This window comes from Solea senegalensis, linkage group LG5 (genome assembly GCF_019176455.1).
Source record: "Solea senegalensis isolate Sse05_10M linkage group LG5, IFAPA_SoseM_1, whole genome shotgun sequence".
Classification (NCBI taxonomy): Eukaryota; Metazoa; Chordata; class Actinopteri; order Pleuronectiformes; family Soleidae; genus Solea; species Solea senegalensis.
The window spans coordinates 6,236,603-6,263,956 of NC_058025.1; the positions used below are offsets into that span (position 1 = coordinate 6,236,603).

The 27,354-nt window shown below is 41.5% G+C and overlaps 1 protein-coding gene across 1 annotated transcript in view; it reads right to left on the reverse strand.

Moving 5' to 3' along the window:
* Positions 1–439: 439 nt before the first annotated feature.
* The window catches only part of LOC122770138 (GDNF family receptor alpha-2-like), an 81,932-nt gene continuing 55,017 nt past the window's right edge, over positions 440–27,354 (reverse strand). Inside the window, exons 5-8 of the mRNA XM_044027141.1 lie at positions 24,862–24,974; positions 21,329–21,469; positions 12,701–12,843; positions 440–1,064 (exon numbers count right to left, since the gene is read on the reverse strand). Coding sequence (XP_043883076.1) covers positions 921–1,064; positions 12,701–12,843; positions 21,329–21,469; positions 24,862–24,974 — 541 coding nt within the window. The 3' untranslated portion in view covers positions 440–920. The remainder of the gene's footprint in view (positions 1,065–12,700; positions 12,844–21,328; positions 21,470–24,861; positions 24,975–27,354) is intronic.

Consider the following 27,354-nt stretch of genomic DNA (forward strand, 5'->3'; position numbering starts at 1 on the left):
GACAGAAATATACACGTGGCGGGCGCACGTATGACGAACACCCACAGTCATCAACAACAACATCTCAAATGACCGAAGAACCATTAACTGTTAATGTCGCCATCTTAAGTCCATTCCGCCGGCTGCTGCAAAAAGTAGAGGCCCGACGGTGGCGGGCGCCCGAATGAAAGCGCTGTACGGTAGATTTATTATGGTCACAGATACTATACCAACACTTAGAACACTGAGTAGGCTTTACAATTTAGAGTTTACACTAGTGTTGAAGAGACAAAATGTAATCATCCCCTCCCAAAACCCCTGAATTTTCTGTTCCTGTTTGTCCAAGAGAAGATTACATTGAGAACCAATTCAAGACAAAAGAAAGTGTGACTGATAGCAGAAATATGTCTCTCTTTCTCCTTCACTCTGTTCCATTTACTTCATGCTCATTCCCTTTTTCTTTTCCGCGACAATTTCTCCTCTGTCAGCGCTTTTAATTAAGTCGTCCGTTCCCCCGGCCGCTTCTTTGGTGAGAAAAGTAGTCTTTGCTCGTGATCAGCTTCAGTCCTCCGTGTTTTGGTGAGTCAATCAGAGTGAGGCTCGTTCCTGCACAGAATGGCCTTTGCGGCCTCTGCTACCAAGGGTCCTTTTTCTTTTTCTTTTTTTTCTAAAAGAATGATTTCGCCCTAACAACACACCAAATGAACAACAAATTCACAGTTGTTAAAAAAAAAAAGAATTCTACATTTACCTCTCTCCTTCTTTCAATTTTCCTTTTCATAAATGCCATTTTATTGTATGTCAAGTGCCGCGGAGATTCAGTCTTCTTAAAATCAGTCACAGAAATAACACCTTCTGCTTTTAGGATCAGCTTGTGGGTGGATGACCTCTTTTTTTTTTTCTTCTTCTTCTTCTTCCTCCTCCTACTCCACTGCGTGCTTCTATAAGGCATGCTGGGCCAGAGCCAGAGCCAGAGCCAGAACCAGGCCGGGGAGCAGAGCCCAGATGTTGGCATGCAGACAGGATGAGTGATCCCCCTGCAGGCCGTGGGTCTTGCCCATGCCACCGTCCCTTGGTTCAGGATACTGGACAGAGAGAGGGACACACAAAAGAGAGATAAATGAGTAAAGGTTAGACACGGTGACTCAGATAATGCTTTCCTGTGGTGGCATTTACAGAAGGAGGGGAGGAGGAGGATGAGGAGGAGGAGACGTGAGAGAGGATAAGGTCAGAACATGAGTCAAAGGCCTCCTTTACACCTGGCATTAAAAGGCGTTTTCTGTGATCACAATACAATCGGATAGCGTCTGATTTCTGGTTTGTTTGGAGACGCAGTGTGGCCACATTGAACAGTGGCGATCGCTCTAAGGGAAGCTCAGCTTCCTCTAACATGTCAAAGTAAAATATGCATGTGATGGCACAGAATGGGTTTCTATCACTGCTGTGAGCTTGACAGTGGGACAGTGGGACAAATGTGGCAAAAAAATTCACTTCCGCGGAAGCTCAGCTTCAGTGGTAGTCAGTGGAGCAGTGGGGCGAGCGCGGACGCTGGGCTTCTGCATGCCGATTGGAGGAACTATCTGAAAGGCGGAACCAGTTTTTGATTGACAGCGTTGCAGACGCATACACAGCGTGTGTGTCATTTGCTCGCCGATATAGACCATTTTCATTTGGCAAGAGTGCTAACCACTACACTAACTGTGTGGCCTCATTTGTACATATTGTGTAAATAAAAACACTATTATAGCATTTCAGTTTTACATAATTATAGTTTCCTATAGTTCTAGTTGTTCGTTTGCAGAATTTATGTATAAATTACTGGACCTGAAATGAGCTTCCTCGGTTTCAAAGACCAGCAACCGCCACTACTCTCCACTCCACCCACAAAAACTATGTGGTCTCCTCTGCTTTCATTGTTTTTTTTATTCATGTGCGGTAAAGCATTGTTGTCGTCACACGGGATGTGATGCTGTACTGTAGTCTGCTGCTGGAAATCTGCTGAAGAAGAAGAGGAGGCGATGTAAGGTGGGGATGACCGTGATCACATCGCAATCACATCTTGATGTGGACGCCAGAGACGCATGCTAACACCGGGTGTAAATGCATGTGATTACAGACTTTCTGGCCTCCTCCGGGTGTAAAGGAGGCCAGAAAGTCAGAGTGCGAGTTGTAATTTACAAAGTTTCATGGTAGAAAACCCTTTGGCATGAACGTGAAGTGTCTGATCCACCAAATGGTTAACCATGTGCAGTTTATTTCAAGGGCCCTGCTGCTTTGTATGCTCTGTGCCTCTTAAACAACTTGGCAACTAAATAAAAGCTTTCTCCTTTAGGTCACGCCAGCAAGTCTCTAAACACTTTTTAAAGCTTCTATTACAAACTTTATTTACAGGAAAAAAAGGAAAAGAAAAACATGCTATGAAGCACGTCAGCAGCCAGCAGCTGCTGTTGTTTTCTTTCAATATTTACCCACCAACAGAAACAGACCAGACATCAACAGCGACCAACTAATAAATCCAGGAGTATGTGGATATTTTCTTTTTGTCCATCTGTGTCTCTGTGGGTGTTTTGTTGGAGTGTGGGAGAAGTGAAATGTCAACTGTGAAGTGTGATGATGAGTGTGAAGGGTGGAGAATCACGAGGGACTCGGCTGACGTGGTCACATCGCAGAATATTGCGTTTGTGTGGAATCGATGCGTCGCCTCAACAGGCTTTTATTTTTACTGTCACAGGCACCGGCAGGCGTTTTAAACTGACACTAGTTAGTTTCAGAAGGTTGAAATAAAAAGTCTTGAAATGTATTGGGACAAAGGATGACGGACAAGAGACTCCATGGAGAGTTAAAAATAGTAAGGGATTTTAAATATCAATAATGGAGAGCAGAGATGCAACTAACCATTATGTTCATAATGAATCAGTAGATAATTTGTGTTTGGTCTTGTTTGGTCCATAAAATCTCATAAAATTGAACCAATTGAACCAAAATCTGGAAATCATGTTGCTCTCAGATGTCTTGTTTAGTCCACAAACCAACATGTTTCCGTTTTAATGATTTTTGTCAAATGGAGCAAAGAAACCAGAAAATATTCACATTTAAGAGGCTGAAAAATCAGAAACCTCAAGGTTTTAATAATTAAAAAAACCCCTGTAAAACAAAATTAACAAAATAGTTGACGATTAAGTTAATAATTGTTTAATAATCAATGAATTGCCCTAATGGAGAGAAGACATAACATTGAATAATTATTGGATAGAAACAAGTACAATCCACCATCCTTGCACCAATGCTCGTGTTGCTGGAGGGGAAAAAAAACATGGATGTAGAAGAGAGATAGAGGATGCTCCAGCAACCTTTAAATCTTATTTGTAGAATCATTTTGTTTTTCCCTGTGTCACAAGATAAGAAAGGAGAAAAGGTGACAGACAAACAAAAAAACAATATGCAGACACTGCCAGACTGTGGTGACCTACACGTCAGGGGATACGAGTTATATGAGAGGCCACTTGGCAACTCATTACAATTTCTTTTTCTTTCTTGTGTGAAAAAATATGAATAAAAACGTTCACTCAGGCCAAAAGATTCTTCCATAACTTCTCCATAGAACAGCTCGAGAACTCCAGAGATCACAGGATGATGGTCGAGTATGATAATGTTGTCGGAGTGAGAAGAAAGTTAGGTTGCTGTAAAGTATCTCTGGGATTTTGGTTTGCACAATGTTCTTAATAAAGCACACGAGAGAATAACGTAACCTGTTTTTTTAACACATAAGCAAGATAAAGTATCATCATCAGACAGCCTGTTTTCATTGCCTCATTGTAGAGCTAATACAAAACAGGGGACAGTTCTTTATCGAGCACCACTGGCATGGAATATATTACCGAGGCATTTTTTTTTTGATTTTGCAATGTTTCAACAAATAGTTGAAAAGGTATTTGTTTACTCGGGGGGAATTGGAAAGTACATCATTTCTGTTTTGGGTTGTTCTCAAAGATGTGATGTGGATATGGAGACATTTTCTTTCTGCTTTAAGCGGTGATTTGTGATTGTGTTCTATTTTCACACACACGCTCAGCAATTGTGAATTTGACATGGTTTGACTTTGAGTTTGGTGTGGAAGAACTTGACTGGCCAACACAGAGTCCTGACCGCAACCTTTGGGATGAACTGGAACAGAGATTGTGAGCCAGATCTTCTATCGAGTCCAGCATCAGTGCCTGACCTCATAAATGCTCTACATAATGAATGAGCTCAGATTCACTTAGAAACACTTTGAAATCTTGAGACAAGTCTTCCAAGACGAGTAGAAGCTGTTATCGCTGCAAAAACTAGGTCAGTCGTCCCAGTACTTTTGTCCATATAGTGTATTAATGTATTACATAGCTTTATCTTAGACTTTGGCTTTAATTTACAATTCATGTGTTCATAGAGTGGTCATTCTTGAACCTGAGACTGTAGCAGCAGTCCTCTTTTGTGTGCTGTTTATCTCGGGGTTACACACTGGGATGGTTTTGGTGATGATTGAACTGCAGTGCCTGTGCAGCCCACTGGTGGACCCCTACTCGCGGTTTGGGAAACATCAATCTAGATCAAATACTTGCACATGGTGGAAAAGTGCAAATGAGTTATATTATTACTATTACAGTAATAATACTCTGTAAACAAGTTATAGCCAATACTATTGGCTCATTATCTGTGTGTTTGTGTGTGTGGGTTTTATTAAAAAGCAATAAAAGAATATGTGCACAAGATAGTTTTACTATGTTTGAGTGTTTTCCATCATATGCATGGTTGAGGATAGTGTACAGTAGCTAACGGGGATCTTAATAAATGAAATGCATTCACCAAATATATGTGTGACTATGCAGACAAAAGTGCATGGGGCCATTTTCTGCAGTGGTCCCCAAATAATTTGTTTGGTTCGTAAACAAACTGGAGGCAAAGTGTCATCACGGACAAACTTCAGTCAAACACTATTACCAGCTCTCTGCAAAGAGACAAAAGCTTCAGTTACACAGAGCCTCAAGCAACCACAGCAAATCTCTCTCACCACGGACGGATGGACTTCAGCAGCAGCTAACATCTTTACTACTGTCACAATATCGCAATAAATACCGTACTGTTGACTTGTTACCAAATCATAGTGGTATTGTGAGATTTTTGATATCATTAAATCCCTCTACCTTTTTTTTTTGGCAACACATACATGTACTGGCAACATGTGCTGTGTTTCCATCGTGGTATAGTTCGGTTTGGAATGTGCGACGACAACGAACGACGCTGAACGCGACACAACAGACAACAATGGAGGCCATCGAGCGGCTCTTTTTTCCCCTGATCTGTTTGTGGCTGTTGGATGAGACTAGAAACACCAGTCACAAGGGAGTCACGTGGAGCTGGTCTAGTTCCACCCTGACCTTACCGTACGATGTAACTCTGGTACAAGAGGAACGGTAGTGAAACACGTCTTAAGTCAAGTCAGCGTCTCTTGTTAGCTTGTAAGTTATAAATTACAACGAGCAGCAGTCAAACATAACAGAACAGTTGGAAAGGCCCCTTGTTTAAAGTGTGACTGTACACAAACCGTCCATCCAGTCTCAGCTGACATATGTACACCCTTCACAGTCCGTCACAGGGCCACACATAGAGACAAGTCCACTCTCACGGTCTATTGGCACACATGGAGAGAATGTGCAAACCCCATGCAGAAAGGACCTTGTTCTGACAGGGTCATGAACCTGGGTCTTCTGGCTGCAAAGGCAAGAGTGCTAACCACTACACCAACCGTGTGGCCCCTGCACAAACCAAACATTGTTTATCCCTGTGCAGAAGAGAAATTAAACTTATGTACTGTGTATTACATAATCTGAGAGGAAGCTGTGAGTGGTTCACCACACTCTGGAGAAAGCCCTCACAGAGTGAAAGCTCAGTTTCCCACAGTATCAATGATCTCCTGAAACCAGATGTGGAACCAGATCTCCACCAAAATGTAAGCATTTTCTTTTTTCTGGCTCATAACCTGCATTCCCACAAATTTCATGAAAATCTGTCCTTTATTTTTTAAACTATGCTGCTTACAAACAGACAAACATGGCCAGTAAACATAACCCCCCCCTCGGCGATAATAACCTCAAAGAGGAGAGGGAACACAACAGTACAGTTATTAAATCCTTTGGCCTCCTGAATTCCACTGTTTTATCCACATTGTAATGGACTTATTATGTACTTTTCCACGAAATTGTTAACATGTTGAGTACTTTTTCAATTTGCTCTGATTCATGTCACACAACGCGGAACCATTTGCCTGCGAGATAAAATAGTCTTGCTCAATTTGGGAAAGCACCATTTGCAGCCGTGCGCTGTGGCACATGCAGAAGCACATCACGGGGAACATTAAACATTTCCTCCTCCTCCTCCAACCACCGCCATCTCCTCACCCCATTTTCACCAATGCAACCTTCGGAGAGATTGCACTTTAGTCAATTTCCCTATACATAGAAAAGAAAAAAAAGCGTCTACTCAGTTGTTATCTAGCAGCATCTCATCTCCGAAACAGAACAAGGCAACACATGAAGGAGAAAATTAATAATGAAATGGGAACATTGTGTTGAAGTACATTAACAAGACAGGTGTTCTTTTTCACCTATAGGAGAGGAGGAGGAAGAAGGGAAGAGCGAGGGAAGGAAAATGGCCACAGTTAGTGCAATACTGAGTGCAGGCACACGCTGCACACTGCAAAGAAACGGTTAAGTGACAGTTGCCAAAATAGGAGGGAAAAAGCTTTGGGTAGCTTGACAATGTACCAAACACATCCGCGACTAAAAGCCAATTAATTAGCAAGGGCAGTGATGTGTGGCAGCAGCCTGTTGACATGAGTCCAGATCTCTGTCTGCAGCCAATACCCACACACACACACAGTATGTGTGGAGGCAACACATGCACATAAATTTAAAAGCACCATAATGGAATACACAAAATCCATACACACACACACACACACACACTCATTTACTCTAACTTTATCGTTTACACGGAAACAGGAAGGAAAAACTTTAGCAGTTAATATAATAAGTGTATGTTGGCATTTTGCCTTTACTTGGACAATAGACTGTGTTAAAAAAGTAAAAGTGGACACATTGAGATTAGCCATTTGACTAACACCACGTCAGTTCTTAGACGTCACCTTCAACCAGGTACCAACTGGACATTCAGCTACTGTAGCGTCGTCCAACAGGTGCTGGTGTCAATCACACTGGTGTCCACTCATATATGCTGTGTTTTAATGTTTACTTTCCTCAACATTTGGATTACGTTCTATTGGAGAAGACCTGAAATTAGCCATTGAGTCGATTAGCGTCTCAGAAAATCTCAAGTGACAAGTTAAGTAATTTACCATTCAAACAGAGTTTTACTTCCTTGTGAGATTTGTTTCTTATAGCTATATGACTACAAAAATGTCCATCCATCCATTGTCTACCACTTTATCCCCCACATGAGGGTCGCTAGAGCCAATCCCAGCTGACATAGACCGAAAGGTAGACACCCAGTCCATCACAGCGCACGCGCACGTTCACACCTACAGCCAATTTAGAGTGTCCACTTAAAAGCTACATGTTTTTGGACTGTGGGAAGAAACCAGAGAACCCGGAGAACCCGGAGAACCCGGGAAAAACCGACGCACACACACAATCTCTGATGGAACGTGCAGAAAGACCTTTGTTCCATCAGAGATTTACTTTGCAGAAAGACCTTTGTTCCATCAGAGATTTACTTTGCAAAACCCGAGGACGATGTCCACTTTAAATATACAGTCCATGATTTGGACAGAGACAGTGAAGTGGAGAGAGGAAACCGACTCTCAGAAATAAAACACCAGCCTGGAGTTAAAGCTGCATACTCTGGGCTTCTTACCTCTCAATCTAACCTTTCAGCGCTGACCTGATGTCAGCCCTATATTTAAACTGTTAACAGTGAATCATGCTGGTCTTTGGGGTAATTCAGGTTACTACAGATGTAGAGCGAGGGCTCGAGTTTTCATTATTGACCCGTATTGTCAAATTTAGTGCGGTGTGGCTGCACTTCCCCGAGGCTACTTATCGAAAACCTCAGAGTTATGTAGTTTGTCCGCAATCAATTCAGTTAAATTGAGCTGAAAATCAACACACGGTGGTGTTACATAGGATCACAAACAACAACGAGTCTACACAAACACGCGTACATGCACCCACGTTGGTTAATACTCTTCGACAATGAAAATGAACACTTCACGCTGAACTATTTCTTGCTCAAGAACCTGTTGGGCGAGGGCATTCAAATTCTAATCATGATAACAATCATAAAACATACAACATCTCTGTTGGCTGTGAGAATCACACTGATCCAGAGATTACAATCACTTGAACAAACAAAAAAACATAAGCATATTTAAAAATAAAAATAAATGTTTTTCTCCATATAAACCAAACAGCTGCCTTGGCTGCAGTTTTTTGGAATTATAAGGATCAAAGCACCAAGCCTGAGCAGATGTGTTTACTTACTGAGTGCGGAATACAGCCCACAACCACTGACAGTGACATTTTGAATAATAATTAATCTAATTTATAGGATTGAAAGTATATACAAGCAGAAAAACATAACAAATAACCCACAAGACAGCAGGGTGATGAGGTGCATCATGTAAACAAGGTTAGTCACAGAGTGTCCCGTCATCACTCTTCACTTACTGTGTATCTGTTTTATTTATTCATTATAGGTTTGCATCTGTCTGTCCATGCGTGTGTGTGTGTGTGTGTGTGTGACTGCCTTGAGACTGACAGTCGCCGGACAGTCAATCTTCTGCCAGGACTACTCATACCACAACAACACTCCCCCAATTTATCTGCCATGGAAGTTTGACAAGTTTTAATTGCCAGGCATAGTTGTCTGAGAAGGCAGGGCCGCCCAAAATGTCCCTACCAGCTCCCTCTCTAATTATAAACTTCCTGCTTGAGTAATCGCACGTCTTATTGTTTCCTAATTACCATTTTTACAATAAATTAAACACCATGCTGCAGTGAGACAGGCACAGAGCGGTGCATCAATACTGGCACACACACACACACACATACTCGGAGAAAGCACTTCCACCATCCATTCGCTCTTTCCCCAATACCTTTCCCATACACACACACACACACACTGTAATTGTTATCACAGTGGTGTGTGGTCATTAATTCTCCACTTTGCGACATTTTTTAAGGTTTTAATTTGCTGTCTTCACAACAATGAGGGTTTCTGTATAAAGGACAATACTGCGTGACTGGGATACAGCGTGGCCATTTAATGGCTATAAAAGTCATTGGAATTACTCAGAACAGATGTCTCAATGGGACTCGTTCTTTCAACGTGCCAATTCGCAGTGGTAAATATTTCACGCTACTTGGACTTTGTGTGGATCTGCATTTGTCTCTGGAAAGTCGAACATTGATATCAACGACCACAGCGGTGGCAGGAGCCGGGGGTTTTTACACAGCACAGTTTCATACTACTGTGTCTAATTCAGCCAAGCTTGGAAAGTGGGTTTCCTGCAAAGGTGAAAAACATCATTAGTCTTACACCAGAAGGCTGCATGGCACATCTATCTAAAATACATCTGTAAAACAACGGTACAATATTTCACTGCAAAAACTAATCATACTCAATGGCCTGACAAAAACGGGGGGAAAGAAAAAAAAGCAAACCTCCTCGACTCAAAGTGCAGAGTAGAATATTTCTGTCCTGAACAGGAGAGACGGTTAGTATGTTTATACGACATTAGAAAAAAGGTTATTACTGTCTTACCCCCGAAATATACTGTTGCAGAATGGATGCGCCGTGCAATAGATGCGCTGCGCTCTGATCCGCACAGCTCCACCAATTTACCCCGCTTGCATCACACATCCGCCCACTTCCGCACAGCTGGATAGCTAGAGTCATGAGACGAGGAAATACACTGCATGTGTTGTAAACCAGTTGTTTGATTTTCCTACTTCCTCTCCCACTTGTGCTGAATTCTGCTGAATTTAAGCCACATGTAGCTTTTACGCAGACGCTCGCAACCAGCGAACTTTGACGCATTGACTAGAACGCATGCGTATCACCTTCGACACCGTATCGGACACGCAACACAACCGTTCCGCAACCAGTGTATTTTAGCAGTTGGTGCAACTAAATCCATACTTGAATTACTACTGCATGTCTAACCCAAACTGGCCTAGACGCTCTGTGGCTTTGACCAGGAAATAAAAGAAGAGGCTGCTGCACAAAGAAGACAACGTGAAGAAAAGGGGGCAAATTCGTGCTCCGTTCACCAAAATAATTGAATGTGTTTGAGGTTTTTGAATGCTAACAACAACATTAGCAGCCAGCTAATGTTTTCGGTGATGTAAGACCAGGATCATATTTTCTGCTAGAGGACCACTAGGGCAAAATGGGCGTATGACAAAATTACGTCACCACGCTTTGTCACCCTACATAGACAAATGCGCGCACACTTCAAGTTTGGTCAAACGACACAATGAAGAAGAAAATGTGCTTGAAGTTACGTGAGGAAGTCCACGAGTTCCCACACGTGTACTGACTTCCTGGTGGGAATAGAATGTGACATCAAATGCGCATGTGTGGAAAGTATTGATGCAACTGTGGGCATGTGTGAAAATGCGTAAATGAGGAACACACTAAGTATGATCTGGTCATCGGGAGAATGTCTAAAGCTAAACACAATAACCGAATGATTTCAGCAGATTGTGCCTGATGAGGGATCACAGACTACGAGATTTGTCAAACCAACTGAAGCCAACTGAACTCTTATGAGAGCGACAGTTTAAAGCAGGGGTGTCAAACTCATTTTTGTTCAGGGGACACATACAGCACAATTTGATCTCAAGAGGGCCGGACCAGTAAAAATAGTAAAATAATAGCATAATAACCTATGAACAACAAGAACTCCTTTGTTTTTTCTCCTTTGTTTTACATTTAATGAAGGATAATTTTACAAAACATGAAATTTCTTGAGAAATAAGTGCAATTTCAACAATTTCAAGCCTAAATTTACTATTTACACAGCAGACTGGATCTATAAAGGCACAAACATTTAGTCACGGGTATCTGGAGCATTTGACATTACGTTTAGATTAGTGTGAAATTTTAACAAATTCATCCTGTGGGCCGATTGGACCCTCTGGCGGGCCGGTTCTGGCCCCCGGGCCGTATGTTTGACACCCCTGGTTTAAAGGGTAAACAAACATGGAAGACAAGTGGCTCACTGTTGCTGTTGTTGGTTTGACATCCCCACTACTTCCTGTTGTCTTCTGACGCTATGTACTGTGTCCCAACTACTCTTTTTCATTGGCTGTTGGCAGCATGTGTTTACAGCTACACACTACCGGAGTTTAGGGTTAGGGAACACACTGACCAATCGCGGCTCAAAAAGTTCAAACATCAAACATGTTCGATTGACTGCGTTGGGTCTGTTACCCTCACACACAAACCGGCCATGTCGACTGTCTCACTACTACTCAGTGTCCCCAGTTTAAGACTAACAAGCTGAAATGGACATATCGCCACCTGGTGAAGTGCAGCCAGAGACACTTACGTTAATCAATTTCCCACTAGTATTTGTATTCTGGGACAGGGACAGACGTCGTCGTGCTATAACTGTTCATAGAAACATACTGAGAGACAATGTGCTTCTGTCTTTTTCACGCTTTATATGGAGACAAAATGGTCATGCATTCTTGTAGCAAAGCAAAGTCTAATGTCTTTTTCTGCTCCAGACGGTGAACCTAGTTATAGCAGTGTTGGCTGCAGTCTTAAGAGTTTCAGAATCTCTAATCCAGATTAAAAAAACAAACAAAAAAACCCAAACCCCTGCATTCCATTTCACTTTTTCATTGTGCCTGAGCAAAACATACTATTTCAACCAAATGTCATCATCTTGGGTGTAGCATAAACTGTCTTATCACCAAGGCTACGTTGCAATGGGCCAATTGCTTTAACAAGTGTAGAGATTGGATGTGATGTGAGTCTGAATGGTGTGACGTGTTGAGTTTTATGCTGCCAGTGTCACAAAATCCTTCTTTCATGGAGGCGGAGTGGAGAACTGATTTTGTGGTTCTTCTTGTAAGGGGCCAATTTGAACAGATTCATGCAAAGGCACTAATGGAAATTGTAGAGCAACAAACACAGTTCAAACTGAGATTTAAAAAGGTTTTTGACCAGTGGGAATGTTTTTAATTGGTGCTCACTCCGGGGTCTAATGTAAGAAAGTTACTTGTTACTTGTTTTGATATAGAATGATGTATACTTCACAGTAAAGACATATTAATGATGCAAAATAAATATATTAATAAAGAGATCAAAAACAAATTAAACATTTATGAGAATACATCTAGTAAAACACCAAACAAGCTTATATTTATGTCATTTGATGTTGAATGTAATGCATTTAATAATGTGATAGTTACAACCAGTTTACTCCTATTATTACTATGATCCATGGTTGAGAAAAGGGAAACACCTCAGGGAAGAACAAACATTTTAACAGCTTCACCAACACTCACTCATTTCAGTGTGAAAGATGTTTTTTGGATTAACGCCCTCAACTCATAAAGCATACCTGTTTCACGACACACAGGCAGAACATGATGATCTGTGGCATGTTTAGCATATAAATTGCAATGCAACAATCAGTGCGAGCCGACATTACCTTTGGGATGGAGACAAATGGAGGCTCCGAGCTGCCCGTTGACCAGTCCCACCCCATCTTCGTCATCGCCGTGGGGCCGGGGACAGACATGGTTTTGTTCTGCATGTTGTCTATCCCATAACCAAAGGCCTGAATGGCATTTCCTGCAGGGACAGAGATATAGAGTCATTTGTTTTCCACTGCCATCCCAGCAAAGCAGCATGCAGCGAGCAGACAGACAGCTCTAAGTCAACGTCTTGGTCCACTGCCAAAGCTTTGGCAGCGAGGGAAGGAGGGAGGTTTTAGAAGAGGGATTGAGAAGGAAGGGACTAGAAAGAGTATGGAAAGACACTCCTTCTGCTTTGTCGGTATACACTTGGGAGTTGTTTGTCAAACTTAACAAAGCAACAATCGAATCATTGTTTGCTGAACCTTCTACTTCTAAGTTTTTAAATTGTCATAAAAAAACACGCATTTTGTATTGTGTTTAACAGTCTGAGTTTAATTGCCTTCCTTTTTGAACAAGAACAATGTTCATGCTATCAACTTTGCCACTAATTACAAGTGAATACTGCTGTGACACCGTTGCCAAAAACAAATAACTCCGGTCCTTGGCTTGGTAGAAAAACCCTTTTATGCTGCAAGAGCTGCTGTCAAATTACAACAAGCTGACCAAAACAGTGGCATAGTTTATGCTCTTGAGATGATGAACCTCAATTTTTTTTTTGCCAGCAGTTGTCCACTTAGGCATGGAATCTTTTTGAGAGTAGCAAATCAATCAGCTCACACTCGCAGCCTGTGAAACGCACAAGAATGAGTGTTGGTGTGTCGACGTGCAGATGTGTCTGTATGCATGCGAGTCATTTTGTGACTAAGAGCATGCGTGAGTCTCTGCAAAAATGTGATAAATCCCCGTTCAGTCAGCTTTTCAGCCAGCTATGGTAAAATAGGGACTGAAGCACCTTTTCACTGCTCATCCATTTAAAACATGAGGCTTGTTCCTCTTTGTTCAGCCAGAGAGAAGGAAAGACATGTACTGTAATTGCTTGGCAACCACTTCCATTATAAGGTCAGCATGCACAGATGACTTTGAACAGATTTATGCGACTGATCAAATTCAAAACATTCCAAAACAAAAGAAATATAAAATAAAATGCCATTTCACCACCGCCACACAAAGGACAGATAGTTGTGGAACACACATGCACATCGTCAGATGGACGTGCTCACACACAAACGGACGTGAGGACACTCGGATACATAATGCGTTCCCTAGTCCCTTTGGACGGTAGCTCAGTGGTAGAGTGAGTGGTCTTTCAACTGTGGGTTTGATTCCCGGCTCCGTGTGTCTACAAGCCGATGTGTCCTTGGGCAAGACACTCCTGATAGCAGTGAAGCCAGCGTGTGGATGGGTATGAAAATGTGAGATAGAGACACTGTATGAAAGTGTGTGTGAATGGGTGAATGGCAAAACCATAGTGTGAGCAGCTTCGAGTGGTCATCAAGACCAGAAAAGTGCTATATAAATACAGACCAATTACCATCAACCATTGCAACTAAGTGCTGAACCCTAACCATTACTCTTACCCTAACCCTTAACCTAATCCTAACCTTAAAATAAAGTATTAGCCCCTTTATGATCAGACAGAACGTGAGGACCAGCCAAAATGTCCCCAATTTCTATAATTTATGAGTTTCTTGGTCCTCACAAAGATGCCCATACAAGAACACACACAAACTTGTTTTTATATCTTATTAACGACACATCATGGACATAACGCTTACCCCAACCGATCATCACAACTCGGTGTCTAACCTTAATCTTTCCTCTAACCCTAACCTAAACACAACCCTAACCCTAACCCTAAAACCAAGTCTTAACCCTTAAAAGGCAAATACACAAATACACACAGATGTTTGCGCAGCACTTGTTTTTAACTTCTTTGAAATGATTTTAATCATATCAGTGTTTCATAAAGTATTCTACACAATAGTTAGTTCAGTGCTGATACTGAGATACTGAGCACTGGGACTTTTAACCGCAGTATCACTCCGCTTCACAGGTGCTCATAATAATCATTAAATACATTGAGTGTTTGGTGCCATCAACCTACGCTACGCAAATTAGGCTGAAAATGACTTTCTCCAGAAATAACATTTCAATTATGAATAGTCGTCAGGAGACACAGAGGACATTGTTCTGATGTGACACCTGTGAGGAAGATCATCCAGTGAGTGGGCACAGGTGAGATACTTAATATAAGCATGATGACTTGTAATGCATTGGGAACACAGAAAGTATTGCCTGCAAAAAAAAATTTAAATCTGTCTTGCAGATCTGAAAGTTCATTAAAAAGTTACTGGAGACATTCTGCTGAGAGCAGGAACTGACGGAGCAATGAACTGTAAGATCAAGCTGTTAACTCACCAGAGTTAACAGCTTAACAGCATCCAAAACACCAAAGCAACTCTGGACAGACACCGTTTTCCTCTGGTTGCACAATTAATGGAAACATATGAATAAAATGTACGTGAATCAAAGTCGTGGACATAACCCGCTGTAAAGTGAAGCATGCAGGAGATGCTCAGTGTTTGTCAAGTCTTTTAAAAAGAAAAAGGATCATAATTGGGGTTGGGAATTTGTAGCAAAAATGGTATTTGAATATTCAGTGGTAATATGTGTTGATATTCTAAACTCCAGCACAGGAGAGCTAGTGAAAGTCATGCAGGGTTCACTAATGGGAGAAGGAAATGAGATGCATTCAAAGTAAATGTCATCACCTCTGTGGGATCTACAGTGTTTTGAGGAGCACCTTCAAAATGCATTCAAGAAACCTCTCAAATGTCATCACAATGTCTCAATGTACTCACTAAATGCAAAACATTTGCTTTATAGCTTTTTCTTAATATATTACACTATAACACATGAACTTTTTATAATCAAGTGAATAATCAGATAATAAAATTCTCATGTCCATCCCTCATCATAATTGTTCAACTATTAATTAGCGTTTGATGATCTGTTGTATTATTAATTATATGTAAACCTCTTGTGACAGTGCACCTGATGACATTCACTGTAACCTCACCTAACCTTAGCCGTAACTTGTTTGGCTTTCGGCTTTTCTCTCTCTCAGGGTTGCCACGGCGGATAATCCGCACACATGATTTAGCAGAGATTTTTACTTCCTGACGCTGACAGTGTTGAGTGTCAAATTAACAACGGGCATTGGGGATTGGATTGGGTACCTTGCTCAAGGTAGCCTAGCCATTGAGCTGGCGGGAATTTGAACCAGCAACCTTGCCCTCACAAGTCAACTTCCCTTTTCACTTGGCCTTGGGCAACCCCGTAACTAGTTATGCAGAGAGTAACTGGCTTAAATGACAACATTGAGTCTCTGATCAAAAAAACTCAAAAGATTTGTGTGCGGAAACAATATATGGAAAAAGCTGTCAGCCGAGAGGATCGTGAACATCAATGCAGGACGCCAACTGAGGCGTTAACTTCATTGTTTTAATTGAACATGTAGTTTGTGTGTAAAGAACGCTGCACTTTTAAAGTGGTACATGGACAAATTGAAGCCTAACAGGCAAAACAAATTCAGCGAAATACTCCAAAAACTCTTGCTGTTGAGACTCCAGTGCACTTCAGATGTGTACACTTGTGTGTGAAAGATAAATAAGCTTCCTCTACACAGAAATGTGTGATATAACCTACCTGGGAGCTGACAGAGTGATATGAAAGTGATTTAAAGCATTGTGTTGTTTGGCTTTTTGCCACATCTTCTCTGACTGATACTCCAGTCAAGACTGCGTATGAAGTCAGTAAAAATAAATAAATGTAAACTTAACCTCACCATGGTTCAGATCTCATTTCTAACTTTAACAAGAACTTGGTCCTGGTTTCCCATTGTGTAAAGCAGCTTTTCAAAGCAGCTGCTGGAAAATAAAAGCAGACAGGGAAACACATAGACGTCAAAACACTTGAAAAAGCTGAGCAGAGAAGAGCTGGTGAAGCACCGCGGACACACTTGATGATATGCATCTGTTTTTTTTCAGGGTCGGCTATTGCTAGCTATCTCTCCACAGATGTTATAAGATGGGGGAAGTAAAGACATAAATCAAAGCACTTGGCTGGAGGGCCTCGGCAAAGGATGTTTTACTGTGCCCAAATGTTCCACTGAGTGATTAAGCTCATTGTCAATAGCAATTCATTTTTCTAATGACCCCGGCTCAGTTTTCCTTTAACCCGCGGGCACAGCCTGTGTTGCCCTTACCTGCAGGGACAGATGGAACAGGAGATGAGGGAGGGAAAAAAACAAGATGAACAGAGATAGAGAGCGAGAGCGGAATCAAAGATCAGACCATTATTATAGCCTTTCAGATGGAATGCTGGCTTCCCCCTTAAATTTGAGTCTTCACAATTTATTATTCTGTTGAAGTTGGAAGACGGGGAAGAGGTGCAGACTGTAAATTTTTACACTCACAATTTTATTTTTGCGCTGCAATTTTGGTTTGTTGATCAATGAAGGAAACAATTTACCTTGCAGAAATAGTGGAAAATTGGATAGATGGGTGTCACGGGGAAGAGAGAGATAATTTGTCACTGCAGACACAAAGGCCCCATTTACACCTAGTATTAACATGTGTCTCCCGTGTCCACATCGAGATCCCATCGCTATCCGATCACAGTCATCCCCCGCCTGTGCGCTGCCATTTCAACAACAACAATGTGAAGTCACACTATTGTATGGATTATTGAAGGAGTCGTCTCTGACAAGCGGAATACTGTTGAAAGTAGTTGCAGTGCCACTGTCAAGTTAGCTGTGCTCAGAGCCACAAAGTACAGATGCGTCTCTGATGGGTCTCTGATGGGTCTCTGATGGGTCTCCGATCCACCCAACAACAACTGAGCAGAGCAACAATCCGTCCTGGGTGTATTTACACCTGTACTTAGAAGCGCTCAGGTGCTATCCAATTGTATTCCGAAAAAAACGTTTTGTTATGCCAGGTGTCAAGGGGGCCATATACAGATATTGTGAATTTCACGATATTATGAGGAAATGGCATGGTATGGAAACAGTACGGTCTTCAGTCAATAACTGTTGTTTGGCTTCAGCTACAGTGGAGCAGAGCGGAGGTAAGAGAGAGAACTACGTACAAAATCCAGCAACAACGCTGACGGCAGAGAAAATGAACATGGCAGACTTTCTGTTGGAAGTCGTTAAGCGTTCTATATCTGTCTATAATTGACACTCAATGTGGATCAGTTTTCAGGGCCGACTGGTCCAGACATCGGCAAAAAGCCAACATCCCCCGATATGACTAATGACTGAAACAATAGGCTGCTACCTCCTTGACTTATATGCTGGCTTCCTTTCAAACTATTGTTTTTTTTTATGTTTATTTATTTTGCACAATGAAGGAAATATCAATATCTTCATTTGACTATTTCACATTGAGTTTTATTTTAAGTTCACTACAGAAGAAATTAAATGACCCCTACAGTTGGGTCCTAATGAGGCAGAACCTCATTTCTGGCCTGGTTAAGTTGAGGGCTTCACCTGGACAATGTTTCGTCTCCACCATACAAATGAATGGATATCAGTGCAGTGTCCTCAGAAGAATAGCTGCATAAACGTCTGTGTTTGTGTGTCTGTACACAGAGTGTGTGTTTGTTTGTGTGTACACACCAGATGTATTCACACTGTATTTTATTCCCTGGTGTGTTGAAGTTTATCGCTTGACTGCAGAGAGGAGATGCTGCATTTTGTGTTATTTTTCAAGACGCCTCCTCACCTCCCGGCCTCATCCCTCATCCGGCACACTCAGCTAAAACGGTAACCCAGCGATCTATTGAAATGGTCTGAAAGCATTATTCACACAATGGAACATGTTAAAGGCAATGGTGTCTTGTAGCACTGATGACACTGCTCGCTCTGGCGGTCTACTTCTCCGCGAGGATGTTTCAGGTAACTACTCTGTCACGCTGCACTCTGCGCATTAGATTTACAGATGTTACGTATTTTAGCGTATCTTATTATTTCATTTGTGCGGGATTTGTTACCTTTCACGGCTTTTTTCTCTCCTGTAAGGAATGAGTCCTTTAACTTCCTCTGTTTGAATGTGAAAATGATATAAAACTGGCTTCTTTTGTACTGACGCCTGGGCAGATCTTGCCCTGAGGAGGGATGAGATTGATGAGAAAGTAGTGAGAACATTTCATTTCAACTTAATCAGTCGCTAAGAGCTTCTGTGGACTTGATATCGGGCAAAAGCTATGAGGGGAAAAGCAGTGTAGCAGACAAATCCATCCATCCATCCATCCATCCATCCGTCATCAATACATTCTCTTAATCCCTCCAGCTTTATTTCCTTCTTTGTAATGACTAATTGTAATGAATTATAAATGGTTCAAGTGTAATTTAAGTGAAATTAGTAGATTAAATTTTAAATCAACTTAATTTTCTTTTGAAATATTAATACCAGGGACCAGTCTTTCACACGCGCACTCGTCTTTGCTGGTGTCTGACTGACTCAGCTGCCATTTTTCTCTCCTTACATAGTTTAAATTGTCAATGCTCTTGTGTCCATGTTAGGGCTGAAACTATTAATCGATTAGAAAATGACCTATCAACTGTACTGATAAACCTTTAATCAGCTTCAGAGTCTTTTAATCATTAATGCAAGTTCCCTTGAGTTTCTTAAATGTGAATATTTTTCTGATTTCATTGCTCCATATAATAAAGAAACCATTAAAAACGATTACTGGATCATTACAATAATCATTAGTTGTGACTCCACAGTCCATGGGTGTATAAGTCTGAAAAGGAGTAATGGTCGACTGCGAAGCGATTGAACAGCAAAAAACCTTTCCTGGAGTCAGTGACACAGTAGTTTCTTTTTAAATTGTAACATGCACCTTCATAGGCCTTCTGACAATGAGTGTAAGTGTGTCTCCTCCTATTACCCGCCTCACCTCCGGGTGCTTTGGTGGCATCCCGCTGTTCCTGTAGATGGTTTGCTTGGGCTCTTTTGCTTTGCACACAGGGAAAAATGTTTTCTCAGCAGAGAGAGGTTCTATCTTTCGCTTAGCACCTTCATAATAAGAAGGCACCAAAGTGCAAACACACCCGACCTTTAAAGAGTATGGGAGATTGCAGCGTTATCTATTTATTGCACACTAGGGGGGTATACTGTCTGTAAAACAGCGAACTTATCGTTTAAAACAGGCAGTGCAATCACCCCCAAAAACACAATGTCAAACACGAAGCACTCAAACATGGGGCTGCATCCATACCCATACACTTACATAACTGTCCCACCATCCCACATGGCGGAGAGTCAAAGTGAAAGTGTTTCTGCTCCAAGTAGCAGAAGCATTAAAGTGGAACTTTGCAAGTCTGGTCACTTTTCCGCCTTTTCCTCTACGGAGCTCCCCCAACACTTTCAGAGTACATATTTTTATGACACCGCTGCAAACATCCATCCATTGTCTACCACGTTATCCTCACCGCTGACGCTGCCCTCTCCTGACCATATGCATTTATTTTCAGCCGGTGAACACAAACCGTGTGGCCATGACGATGTTGGTCATCGGCATCCATTATACATGCTCATTTATGGTCATTTCCTCTTCCTCGCTTCCTCCGACAACGGTTTTCTCTGCTTCTTTTTCATTGGCTCTGCCATGATGAATGATGCTGGTACCTGGCTACGGTGTGTGAACTGCCGTGAAGAACGTCGTGTTTCTCAGCCCTGATCTCTGAAGCTGTTAAATTAGGGTAAAAATCCAGCATAATTATGCTATAACACATGATGAGAGCAGGTTGAGAGACAGCGAGAGTGTTAGCTATCCTTGGCTGAAACTCAGTTGCTTCCCTGTCCAGGACAAAATGACCAACACCAGCATATCTGTCTCCAACCTTTTTTTTTCTGCTATTGTTGAGATGTTTTTTGAGTGGGTTTGTGAAGCATTTTAGGTTTGGCATTTCCAACCCATAGCTGCAGTTTCCTATGTTTGAGGACAACTCTGCCTGCAACGTGGGTGTCAAAGTGTTATGAGCTGTGTTACAGGGAGGTTGTCAGTGGTTGGCACGAAAAGCCAAAAACACCTAACTAAAACATCTACACAGTCTGTGGCCCAAACCTTTAAATTATGAATAACCTGGCTGCACTATTGTTCTCATTGAAGACAGTATATCATTTTAACATGTGTCCCTAATCTCTGATGACATGTCATAGTCATTTTATGACCCAATACAATGCATTTCTTACCGACAACCCCTTTAAGAGTCAAAGTATACACTTGGGTTGTTACAAGAGAGAACAGAGTAGCTGGAAACACCCACCCTAATGCCACACCACTCATTATTTCCACATCCAGTCTCCGCCACACATCATCCACCCCTCAACAACATCACATCCACAGCTGTCTCAGGGGAGACGTCCGAAACACTGAAAAACAGAATCTGACATGAAACTATTAAAGTTGCATTAGATCGATGTTCACAGCTCCCTCCACTCTTGCATGGCAGCAAGAGTAACTACCGTATCACGTGCTTGTGCTCCTATCAATATTACATGACTGTTGGACCCTGATCAGTTACAAAGCACATTTCAAATGCATGCACAGTCGAGATGACTCACTTAGGCATGTGTTGTCGGTGAAGTAGCGCAGGAAGTTCGTACACTCCTCTTCTTGGTTTCCGCTGCCTTTACAGGTGCACCATGGGGAAATGGTCCAGTTGGAGAAGCTGCTGTCGACATAGTTTGGAGTCATTTCGGTCCCTAGTTGGGACAAACGCACAGACACAGACATACACACATTAGTACAAACAGTTACAGGCCACTAATGGACAATAATGGACTACATTTGTTGCAGATATTATTTAAAATAGACAACAGGATGTTAGTCATAGATATGGGTCTGTACTCTTGAAGGTGAAGTATTTTGTTGTACTTACTTTTAAATGTAAAGAGAGCATTATATCATGAATGTTTTTTTGAAAGCAGGTGTGTGCTGTTTTGAATATCACACTATTGTACTAAAACATTGCACTTATCTGCTTTGATGCTTTCAGGTGGAGTCAGGGGTTTTAGATGCACTTTGTGTAACATATTCCAAACAATTCCAGGAAGCACTACTGCATATTATCACTTCAGGTGACTGATGCTGAAATATGGTGATGTGACCACTAAGCTATAAAAAAAAAGAAGTAGACATTCTAGCTACATTTGCATTTGGAAATCCGCGAGCTCCCTGACACTGCCGCAACATGACCAGGCATCTGTTATCGAACACTGCGGCTGGGACGGAAACATTTGCAAGTACTAGTCTGTGCACATTGTTTAAGCAACGTTCTCTGTGAGCAAACAGATGGTCATCAAGTGTTTTAATTAAGTAAACAAGCTCTCTGTGCCTCTACTGCCTAATTACTTCTCGTAGTGAACTGATGTCCAGCGCACTGGGGGGAAATATCAGACCAGGAGGGAGGACAAAGTGTGTCACACTGCTCTGCCTGCTTGTCATGATAATAATGAAGGGACAAGAGACAGCGGTCACACTGTATCTCCTTTAAACTCCCTAAAAATCATCATTATTTAGCTCACCATTTGTCTGAAATAGTACCAAGTTACAAACTGTCCTCCAAATGAAACATAACTATGGGTCGTTTTGGCCAACCCATAAATACGACCCGTGGGTATGTTTTTAGCACACTGGTATTTTGCAACTCAACTAGGTGTTACTGAGGTTAGTGTTAGACAGGCCCGCTAGGTTGTTATTTATACTACCACTAGGGGTGCCTAGTTTAAAAACGATAGTTATGTTTCGTTGGAGGACAGTCTCGGTAGTTATTGTACGTTTCATTTACATCGGAAGTCGAAACTGGGAGAGACCTCAATTCTGAGTTGACCACATTCAAGGTGAGAAACAAAACCACAGAAGCAAATGTATCTCGGGCTAGCTATTGTTAGCAAGGCCAGTAGATAAGAACGCTCTATGCGGTATTTTGCATACACAAACAACGTAACAAGATGTTCACAAATAAAAATTAAACAGTTCTACATGTACAAATAAGACATAAGTGCAATTAACCGGGACATAAGCAGAGTGTTTAAAGTGGTAGTCGTCTAGGAATATATGTGAGGTTGGTCTGACTCTCCGATTTGGAAATTCCAACTTTCGACTACAACTGGAACACACCATGACTACCTTATGTAGAGGTTAATGTCACGACAAACTCTCTTTACCTGAGGAGCCAGAACATCTACTGAAGACAACAGCGAGGCTAAGACTAGGTACATGTTCGCAAGTAACATGAATGTTTAGCAAACAATGAACTTCAGCTATAGCAGAAGCTATTGTGATGGTTTGCTGTTACTAGCTGAAGTTCAACTTGCTTAGTTAGTTTCTTACACTGTGTTAAAAGGTGCTTATTAAAGGGTTATCTAGCATAACACCTGAGTTATGTCGTTAATTGTCTTCACATTAGTCTCCTACTAGCCTATAAGTAGTACTCTCCTATTAGCCAACTCTGACATCAAATGACAAAACATTGACACTGGGATAAAAGAAGCTAAGAGGGTCACTCATTTTATTGTTAAAGGTTTACTGCCTTTTTATGTTTGAGGGGAGAAAATACAAAAGTGCTCATACATAAAACTAATGGAATGGCATTTGAAATCACACTGAAGGTAATGTTTATGATTTTTTCTTTATGAATCCACTTTCGGGATGTAAAAAAGTCTTGGAGCAGAAAATATAAAATTAAACTATTTTACAATAATCTGCAATATCACTTCATTATTGAAAGAAAAATGTACTGAAGTCTAGATATCAATATTGATACCATATCAATGATTTGGCCCACCCGTGACCCCTGACTCGCTGATTTTCTTCCTTATTTTTCTTTTTGTCTTTTGGAATAAGGGAGTGTTTGTCTGTTATTTCTACTCTCCCTTCTCTCCACTCTGAACCTTTGCTCACCTCACACCTGTTCATGATCACAGTCAAGAACACCTGGAGATCACCTTTAATCAACTCACCTTAAGAAGCCTGCTTCTGCTGCCAGCTCCTGCCAAATCATTGTACCACACTCTGTGGTTGATGTGCAACTCTTGCCCGCTGTCTGTTTGTCTGAAGTTTAGTTCCTTGTCTCCCGGACAAAAAAAAAAAAAACCTACTCTGATGCTGATCTCTACTTCCAGGATTTCACCAGCCTTGACTCTCTGCCTGCCAGATGCACTTTTCACTTCTTACTAAGACTTCATCATTAAAGAGACCTGGATTCGCTTACCTGTGTCGATGTGCTTTTGGGTTTTTCCCTAGATCGTTTTATATTTATTTCTCAATCCCTTAATTCAAACGCATCCAGAAAATACATACACAAACAGGTGAAAGTGCCAGCTATTTAGTGTGACCCACCTTTATACTTGGAAAAATACCATGACCCTGGCGCTCTTAAAACTGGAGTGGAACTCTAATTAATGTTACTGGTGTTGAGAAATATCTGCTGTAAAATAGGTTTATTACACCTTGCTCGAACATTACATACACGTGTTTGCTAATAATATTAGCAACGTGCACATGCACGTATTGGTCTTACATATTATGTAAGACCACATTTCAATCACGTCATTGCAATCCGAGCGCCACTGTCCACAGACTTTGACAGACATAAAAATAACAAAGCTTTTGACACTTTTGCACATTACTGTAAAGTTTCAGGACCTGTCCGACCCAAATATTGATCTTTTAGCCCATGCAGTAGTGAAGAACAATAAAGGCCACGTCTGGGACGCTTCACAACCTCCCGACAGGTAGTCAGGCATATTTGATTTTTGCTGTTTTCTGCAGTGTTTTCCATGCAGTCAGTCAATTTTGTCCATCAAGTCACAGCATAGAAGTGTGCACATTCAAGGTGCTGGTACGTTAAACACAGATGTCAAAGTGCAACTCTTGGTGCATGTCTGTGCTCTCTGAATGCTCTTGTAATGTACAGTATCTTACCATCACCCCTTTATTTGCATTGTATATCCACATTCTTGCCAATACACAGCCTTGGTCTGTCATGTCTGTCGGTCAAGTCAAAATACAAATGTTTGGCTCTACATTTGCCTTATCTGACACATTTCAACATGACACACTCTCACTCCATCACAGCCTTGGTTGTACTGACCGATGAGACTTGTGTAGGAGGCCAGGCAGGCCTGGTGATTGTCTTGGTTGGGACAGGTGCTCAGTGTGTGTGGAGTCATCCAGCAGTTGACCAGGTAATCGGCCAGCCTAGACCTGCACAGCAAACACAAAGCACAGCACAGTCAGCATGTATTAATTCATTATCGAGCTACATCATTTCCCCTGAACCTCATATCCTGTGCAGTTAACATTTATAATCATTTTATATCAGTGGTTCTCAAACTTTTTATACCAAGTACCACCTGAAGTTACATCATTATCACCAACAGATTTATTCCCAGTAAGATAATTTGCTCTCTCATCATCCTCCTCTTCCACACACACTGGTATAGTGACATTAGATTAAGATGGAGCGAGAGATAAGGTGCCTCTAATTATTATTATTGAATAACAATTGTTTTGTTATTTGTTTAATTTTCTACGCACTCCAGTCAAAATTCCCCCGCTCGACTTCAATCACATACCCTGGTATATGCAGTAGAACAGTATTTCTGATTTTACTCCAAGTACCACCAGAGGAAGCTCGCGTACCACAGTTTGAGAACCATGGATTTACGTGCATTAACCAAAGCAGGAATGTGTTTAGCATTAAAAGAAGGATGGAAAAAAATACTAGTTGAAGGGACCTCTGAGTTGTCCCTTCACTAGGTTCCAGTTGTCATTGTAAGTGAGACTTAACTCCAACTCAAGAAAGCCAAACAAACCTCACAAAACCGACATGGGATTCCAATATGGCTGCCACTGAATCAATAGTTTACATTGGTTATCTTTTTCCCCCGACTTCTCAACTGGAATGCAGTCAACTCGGAGATGATGTCACTCCCAATTCGGACTTCCAATGTAAATGGAACTCACCAATAGTTGTGGAGGAAACTCTCTCCTGTGGGTTGTGATGTGAGGTTTTTTTTTCCACAGCCTGACTGAATGACAGTGTAGTGATATGAACACCACATAACTAACTTGGCACTACTTTACAATGTTTGAAATTTAAACATTGTTTCCACACTGAAAAAAGAAAATGATTGAGGAACTTGAAAAAGAAAAACTTTAAATGGTAACACTAAATTGAATAAATTATACAACTTGCTTACTTTAGTTTGAACTTAATTCATCAAGGTGTACCAATTTAAGTCTTTTTTTTTTATAGTTTGTCAACCAATTTCTGTTTATTGAATGCACATTCACTATTTTCTTGTGAATAAACTGTGTTTACAGTTGTCAGTTGTCACTAGCGTGAGAGAGTATCTGGAACATCTGTTTTTCGAGAAGCAACAGGTGTCGCGACGAGCGACCTGGTCTCACACAACCTTCAGTGACTCCCTCTGCAACATGCAGCACAAGCCCACAGGTGAGGATTAGAATCACATCCCCCGCCTCAGTTTTCATGCATATTGTGGACATCGCGACGGTCTCCCGAACTCACTTCCCCTCACAAACTGAGGGAACTGATAAAGAGAGTGTGTTTTGTTTCAGTGTGTGTTTGTGATAAGAGCTTTAAGTCTGCGGACGCCCCGAGGGTGGCATTGCTAATCCACTTAAGCAGGTTTATTGGGAGTAGCGTGTGCAAAGTTGGTCTGTCTGTACTGTTCACATCACAGCGAAGCACTGAGTGAATCACAGTCCGTTGCACATTTCTCTCCCTTTCTCTTTTTTACCCTCGGTGCTTTTCTTCCTCTCACTCTGTCGTGACTCATTCGCTCTGAACTGGTGTGACTCCTTTTTTTCAGCCTTAGGTTCAAAGGTAACGTACCTCAGGCAGTCTTGCCCTTCGTGAACACAAACAAGCACGAGCACAGACACGCACACTCACACAAATAAACAGGCTTACTAAAATCAACTGACTGAATGTGTCCCCTGGCTCGTGTCCAGTTGGTTTGAAACTTTTGGTAAAACTTGAGATATCTGAAAAACAACCGTTGCGCTGACTCATCCATGGCAGCTGCTCCTTCCTTCTCGCACTGTCATAGAGTCATTTGTTAGGGTGTTGTTTTTAAAGGTGAGAGTGAGAGTGATTTCAAAACTCAGTACATCATTATCTGATTCAATTTGACACATTTTAATTACTAGGGTTTTTTTTTTATCTCTGCCAGTTATGTTGGTTGCTTGCAAAATGTAATAGTTTAACTTTGACTTTGACAAAGCATCCTTGTGCCTGTAACTACATAAGCATAAGAGTCCAGTGCAAAGTGTATGGTTTTCAGCCTAATGATCTGCTTGCTGACAAGTTTTGAGTCTCCCTTTTATCAATTTGGTTATTGTCAGTTATTAATGATAACACACATTCAAAGACATGGCCTGCAAAGACCCGCAGGTGCGTCAGTGACATGTCACAGACCCAGACTGTCCTCCAACGAAACGTAACTATGCAGGAATTAAGACCCAGGTATGTTTTTAAATAGGCGTTTTTAGTGGTAGTATAAATAACAGCAATCCGGTACCTTACATTTACATTTAAGTAAGGCTTTTATCCAAA